The following is a 7,651-nucleotide window of genomic DNA, read 5'->3' on the forward strand; positions in this document are numbered from 1 at the left end:
CTGAGAAGTTCATAACACCTTCTTAATTTGTCCAGCAGCTACCCTATTCTTGGACTTCTGGTGCTTAGGCCTTGATGCCTTGCGCAAACCAAAATCAACCACATAGGCCGTATGATTCGTCTTAGCAGCCTCTAGGTGCTCAGTCTCTAATTCCAAGTTACGCGAGACATCATCAATATAAAATGAATATAACCATATATTCACATGTAATCACATTTAAATCTAAAATATTAAATAAAATATCACATGTAATATAACAATATATCTAAACATATATTAAATCATGCAAAAAAAATTATTATTTTTATAAAACGAAATAAATGTATAGTAAATACGTTTAAAACCCTCACCTAAACCAAAGGTAAGTCACAACCCAATGGTGCGTACCACCTTTGATCGGTGGTCTTGGGTTCGAGTCCCTGGAGTGTCATTTTCATCCCCTTCTTTTTATTTGTGTTCTTAATCAGTATTGGGCTTCGAAAAAAATGCCATTTTTTTAACAGACACAGAAGGGCCGAATGGCCCAGCCCAGATTTCTTTTTTTTTTTTTTAAAAAAAAAAAAAACCCAGATGACTTAAAGTCATCTTCAACCTTCAGATGGCTACTGTTCACGTGAACAGTAGCCCTTACACAGCAGCACCGCAACCGAAGCTAGGGTCCACCACAAGCAGCCTCAGATGCTTACACCGCCAAATTGACAACTCCAAGCGGCAGGGTGGTGCTGCACCTTGGTGGTGCTCCCAGCACCTTGCGGTGCTCACCAGCTTAAAAAAAATGTAGTTTAAAAAAAATGGGCAGCCCCACTAGTGAGCACGAGGCTTTAAAAAACGAATGACAAAAAAAAAATAGCACCCAGATTTCAAGCATATGCAAGAAAAAATATAAACCGAAAACAATTATAAAAGCTCTCATACCAGTATAAGAAAGCACAACGGAAAAATACATCAAGCTCAACTTATAAAATTATTCCACAAGTTTCTCCAGATTAACAAATCACAAGCGTTTCCTCTTAGTGGCAAAGTGTACTACGTAGTATAAAACTAGACTAATACTTAACAAATCTACAGCCTAAATATCTTATTAAGAGAAAATAAAAAGAGAGAAAATTTTTGTATATTTTAGATGGTTCCAAAAACCAATTGAAGATGACTATATATAGTCTACCTACACACAATTGTCCTTAAAGGCCAGTTCAAAGGTTATACAATTATCTAACAAAATATAATACAAAAAAATGAAAAATAAATCTCATTTGACCCGAAACACGACATTAAATACCATCATCTTAATGATGCAAACTCAATCATTTTGTTAAAGTACTGATCGTAGTAGTTAATTTGTTTGTTAAAGTTCTTTTATAATATTCTATTAATTATATTACTTGTATAAAAATTAAAATAATATCTTCTAATTTGTTAAATTAATTTTAAGTATATATATTTTGAGTGCATGTTGGCCAGCGCATGCAAGGGGTAGCTAGTAGGGGAGCTTCATACTGTTTGGAGATTAGACCATTAACATGACGTTTAAAATGTGAGAAGAAACATATAATATTATAATTTAAAATGTGAGAAATGCTAAATCCTACCGATCGTGGGTCTCGATAGTGTCTACCGATAATTTTTTTTTTTATTCAACTTAATGATTAAAGAAATATTTTTTTAATAATATTATAAATTTTAAGTTCTATTATATATAATATTTTTATATATTTTATTAATGTGATTGATTAGAATAATTATTTTATATTAAAAAAATGTTGGTTTTGAAAGAAAAGATTAGATTTGATAGCTTGTTGACGAGGACGCGTACAGCCATATTTGTCACTCCAAACTTTTCAGTAAATATTAGGCACATACTAACCCTTTTTCCTCTCATCTGCTTTATGGTATGTGGTAGGTGACAAAAGAAGAGGAGGCGCACGTGGGAGTGAGAAGAGAAAAGAGAAAATACTACCCTTTTAGTTTTTTGTTTATTTTTTATCCTTACAAAATGTAGCAGGATTGATCAATTATATCTGCACAATATATTTTATAATATATATTATAAAATAATAATATTTTAATAAATGATATTATTTTTATAAATTAATTTACAAAAATAACTTTCTTTTTAAAATATTATTGTATAAAATATTATAAAAAATAACTTTCCCATGTTTTTGTTTTTGTTTTTGTTTTGTGAGCTAAAGTAAATGGGTAATGTGAATACAAGAGAGACGGGAATGGAAAGCCAAACAATTACGGGACAAATGATGTTTTGATTCATGACTTTTATTTGAGGTTTTTGACCCTTCATTTTATTTTATGTTTTGGATCATATATTTTATTTGATGTTTTAGGAATCATTTATGTCTCTCATTTTTAGAAAAAGCAAACGATCTAGTGAGAGAAAATGAAACAAAAAATGATTTTATAAAAACACTTGAGTTGAAGTGCTTAAAATTGATGATAAAATTTTTTGTTTTATAGTGAAAGAATATAACTGTTAGAGAAATATAATCTTTAAAAAAATATATTCATCGAAAGAATAAGACCATTAGAAAAAATATGAACGTTGAAAAAATGTAACCGTCAAAAAATTATATCCATTAAAACGTTAGAAATTAATGTGTATTTTTTTAATAAAGAATAAATACTACAATTACCATTACAATTAAAATAAATAAAAATTTTAAATAGAATAATAATAGATTTAAAAAATTTGTTATTTAGTATGTTAAAAATTGACTAGTTAAATTAAAAAGAAAAATACTAGTCCTCCGGCCTCCCACTCAGATTTTTTTTATTTATTTTTATTAAATGATTAAAATATTATTTTTTAATAATATTATAAATTTTTAAAAATATTATATTTAGAAATATTAAAAATATATATATAAAAAAATAAAAATAAAAATATAGATAAAATATAAAAGCCCCAACGGTGGCAGTAGAGCCACCAATTAAATTTTTTTTACGTTAAATTTTAACTAAGGATCGTGCAACAGCCCCCGTTGGGGCGCTGTAGGCATATATTGTATGTGTTTTTTTTTAAGTTATTTTTTATATAATATTTTTTAAAAAATAAAATAAATTTAGAACATCATTAAAAATATTTTTTTAATCAAGAAGTAAAAAAAAATTATTAAAAAATAATTTCTTAATCACGAAGTAAAATAAAAAATCATAAAAATATTTTATATTTTACTTCGTGATTAAACAAGTATTATTTAATAATATTATAAATTTTTTTATTTTTTAAAAATATTTAAAATCATTAAAAATATCTATATAAAAAAAAATTAAAAAATATATATGATAAAATACACTAGAGCTCCAGCGGAGCCCCAGCGGGAGCTTCAGCATTATCTTTTAACTAATGCTCTTTAACTAATGCTCTTACAGTAATTCCAGACCCCCAAAAAGACCATCACGCAATACTGTTGGACTTCCGAATATCATCTTCACCGAACCATACACCAAACAGTTTCTAGAGAAATTTTTGAGGGTACGTGCATGGGACTATTCTGAAGAGATGTGTCGAATGGCACTGGCTTCGAAAGATTTTCCGACATAAATAAATTATTAAAAATTATTATTACAAGTTTTTATGTAAAGAATACTTATCGACACTGTTGTAATACTAACGAGGACGCTTCTTCTTGAGAGCGCGTGGCGTTCTATGATTCTATCGAAGACTTCAGTGGTCAACAGTCGGTGTGCGTGTGGACGTTCTCTCCTTTCTCTCTTTATCTTCATTATTTATGTTCTTGGATAGCCACTTGACTTGAGCTGCGACCTTCACAGAGGAGAAAGTGAAGAACCCATCTCTCTCTCTCTCTCTCTCTCTCACGTACAGTCTACATACCGACAGACACCATGTCTGCAGCGACCTCCAAAGACGCTCCTAGTCCAAGCAGTTCAAAGGTGCACATTCTGGTCTTTCCTTACCCAGCTCAAGGCCACATGCTCGCACTCCTTGATCTCACCCACCAACTCTCCCTCCGTGGACTTTCCATCACCATTTTGGTCACCCCTAAGAACCTCCCTACCCTCGCCCCTCTCCTCTCCGCCCATCCCTCCATTCATACCTTAATTCTCCCCTTCCCTCCCCACCCTAAACTACCCCCAGGCGTCGAGAACGTCAGGGACATCGGAAACGCCGGTAACTTACACATCATCGGCGCCTTGGGCATGCTTTACGACCCGCTTCTCCGCTGGTTCCAGTCCCACCCTTCTCCCCCCGTCGCCATCCTCTCCGACTTCTTCCTCGGCTGGACCCTCCGCCTCGCTCAGCAGCTGCGCATCCCCAGGATCGCTTTCTACTCGACCTGTTCCTTTTTGGCCTCCGTCGTTGACTACTGTTGGCGCAACGTACGAACCGTTCCTTCTCTATCGATTGTTCACTTTCCCGATCTTCCCCGGTCTCCGTCCTTCAAGCAGGAGCATCTGCCCTCAGTGTTCCGCTTCTACAGAGAATCCAACCCCGAGACGGAGTTCCTGAAGGATGGCATGCTCGCAAATACCTCGAGTTGGGGTTGCATCTTCAACAGCTTCGAAGATTTAGAAGGCCAGCACCTGGATCACCTCAGGACCGTCATGGGGCACCCGCGCGTCTTCGGTGTTGGCCCTTTGAACTTAAGGGGAGTCAACGACAGAGCTGATCCGGGCAACCCGAACCCAGATTCAGATACCCATACGCTCACGTGGCTTGATGGGTGCCCCGACGGATCCGTTCTTTACGTCTGCTTTGGGAGCCAGAAGCTGCTGAATAAACAGCAGATGGAGGCCTTGGCTTCGGGGCTCGAAAAGAGCGGGACCCGATTCGTCTGGGTAGTGAAAGCGGGCACGATAGAACAGGAGGCGGACGGGTACGGCGTCGTTCCGGATGGATTCGAGAAAGGCGTGGCGGGAAGGGGTTTGATAATAAAGGGATGGGCAGCGCAGGTAAAGATACTGAGTCACAGAGCAGTGGGAGGGTTTCTGAGTCACTGCGGGTGGAACTCGGTGCTGGAAGCGATAGTTGGGGGGGCGATGATCCTGGGATGGCCGATGGAGGCGGACCAGTACGTGAACGCGAGGATGCTGGTGGAGGACATGGGCGTGGCGGTGAGGGTATGCGAGGGAGTGGACTCGGTGCCTGACCCGGCGGAGTTGGGAAGGGTGATTGCGGAGGCAATGAGCAGGGATAGCACTGAAAAGGCAAGGGCTAGGGTGCTGAGGGAGAAGGCGTTTAAAGCAGTGGGGGATGGAGGGAGCTCTTCCAGGGATTTCGATCGTCTTGTCAAAGAGTTAAGCCAGCTGTAGCATTTTCCTACAATATATATTTAGCTGTGTCATCCACAGAAATAATCATTTCTGCGACCTATTATCTTCGTCAGTTCTTCTACTTACAAGCGGCTGGATGAGTCGTTGCGCAATCGGATGATGTGGTGTGGGACCACGTCAGCCGATATATAAGAAAAAAACAAAAGAAAAGAAACAGTAGTCGAGAAAGACAGATCAAAACACCCAAAGCCTAGCGTCTTCGTCTGTGTTTGAAGAACTGCAGATCTCCTTTTTGCCTCGTCTTCGTCTTCGTGTGGGAGTGGTGCCATCTACTTTGTTTCTTCGTCGGTCTTCGTGTGGGAGTAAGTTGAAGGAGAAGGTCTTCGTCTGGTCTTCGTCACCGTGGGTCTTCGTGTGGGTCTTTGTCTTCGTGGGTAAGTATTAAGGCAAGCGTTCTACTACATCCACCAGAGGCTGCAAGCGTTCCACTATATCCACCAGCTGGCTGAAATATTTCTCTGCAGGAATGCATCACGCACAAGAGGATAAATGGGTCTGCAATAACCAAATGTACCATTTTGTCCTATTCTGATGTACTGAGTCTGACAATGCCTTTGAATTCCATTATGTGTATAAATAGCAGTGAACAGAGCCTACAATATGTATGGGAATTACTTACGTAATGAAAAGCAGAGTTTTCTTTTCAATAGTTCTCTCAATGGCTTTTCATCAAACACTCTGTGTGCATTATTAGATTAAACACCAGTTTGTTCGTTTATGGTATCAGAGCCCATAGGACCAACGTCCTCTCGGTATAGCCATGGCAAACCCAGAAAAATCAGAAAAAATTTCTTCCCACCCAAAGCTTATCAACTCGTCCACTCATTTTATTACGAACAAGCTTACATTAGAGAATTTTCTCCTATGTAAAGCACAAATTGTACCCTTTCTCAAGGGACATAAGCTCTTTGACTATGTGAATGGTACTCTATCAATGGCGTCTCCCATGGTCAATGGTTCTGTAAATCCCAAACATACCTCATGGGTTTTACTAGATCAGCTCATAATGTCAGCCATTAACGCCTCCCTCTCTGATGCTGTGTTAGCTCAGGTTCTCTCTTGCACCACGTCGCATGAAATATGGTCCACTCTGAACAATTTATTCTCAACCCAATCAACAACTCATGTCATGCAAACTAAGTACCAGCTTGTAACTTTGAAGAAAGGCTCGGATTCCATTACCGAGTACTTTCACAAAGCTACTTCTCTGGCCGCTACTCTTGGGGCTGCTGGTCAACCTATCCCTACCTTAGAATTCACTGTCTACCTGTTGGCTGGTCTAGGTTCGGATTATGAGTCCCTTGTAACATCCTTAACCACTCAACCAGACCCTCTCTCCACTCTACAAATTTACAGCTATTTGTTAAACCATGAGTCTCGGCTCAATCATCAGACCAACTCTCTGCTGTCTAACACTCCCCTTGCTGCGCATAACACCATCACCAGTACCCCTCACTCTCAAAATTTTTTCTCTAGTCGTGGGCGTAACAGCTTCTCCCGTGGGCGACATGGCCGTAACATCCATCGAGGGGGCAACTCCATGCCTTCCAATCGCACTACCCCTCGCTCCACTTGTCAAGTTTGTCAGAAACCAGGGCATACAGCTATTAGATGTTACCATCGCTTTAATCAAGCTTACCAAAGCCCTCCACCCTCGTCTTTTACCGCCAACTTCACCACTACGTCCCCTGTCCCCTCCTCCAATGCCTGGTTTCCAGACACGATTGCAACAAGCCATTTCACATATGATTTCTCTAACCTTAATTTAGATGCTGCAGTTTATCAGGACCCCGACCAAGTCAGCATTGGTGATGGATCAACTCTTCCCATCAAGCACATTGGCTCCGCTAATTTAAACTCTTCTTCTGGCAATTTTCTTCTTCGTCAACTTCTTCATGTTCCTTTAATTACTCGCAACTTATTTTCAGTTCGTCAATTTTGTATAGATAATGCTGTCTACTTTGAGTTTCACTCTCATTCTTTTTTTGTGAAGGATTTGCAAACCCGGGAGACACTTCTTCAAGGACATGTTAGGAACGGTCTCTATGAACTACATGTTGATGTTTCGGTGTCACCTCCATCCTCTAATGTGTCTCCACAAGCATGTCTTAGTGAAAGAACTTCTCCTCAAATGTGGCATTTCCGCCTTGGTCACCCGTCTTCTCGCATTACGTCTTTTACTATTAATCAGTTTCATCTTCCTACTACAATCAATGCTTCTCTTTCTCAATCAACTACATTTCTTTGTGTATGATGTGAAGTGATCCCCCTTGTACTTACTCCATTCAGTGTGTGCGAACTGTGTGATTCTTTGGGTCTTCAAGCAGATCTTCGTGTGGGT

The 7,651-nt window shown here is 38.8% G+C and overlaps 1 protein-coding gene across 2 annotated transcripts; it reads left to right on the plus strand.

The window, feature by feature from the left end:
- Positions 1–3,542: 3,542 nt before the first annotated feature.
- LOC109008265 (UDP-glycosyltransferase 89A2-like) lies at positions 3,543–7,651 on the plus strand. Of its 2 annotated transcripts, XR_004798000.1 has the most exons (2): positions 3,543–5,561; positions 7,638–7,651. XR_004798000.1 is itself a non-coding variant. In XM_035684490.1 (1 exon), exon 1 carries the CDS (start codon positions 3,862–3,864, stop codon positions 5,287–5,289), a length of 1,428 nt encoding a protein of 475 aa, XP_035540383.1. In that variant the 5' UTR covers positions 3,543–3,861; the 3' UTR covers positions 5,290–5,957. The 2 variants fall into 2 exon arrangements, 1 of the variants encoding a protein (XP_035540383.1); XM_035684490.1 differs by lacking the exon at positions 7,638–7,651 and having other exon boundaries at positions 3,543–5,957.

This window comes from Juglans regia, chromosome 13 (genome assembly GCF_001411555.2).
Source record: "Juglans regia cultivar Chandler chromosome 13, Walnut 2.0, whole genome shotgun sequence".
Classification (NCBI taxonomy): Eukaryota; Viridiplantae; Streptophyta; class Magnoliopsida; order Fagales; family Juglandaceae; genus Juglans; species Juglans regia.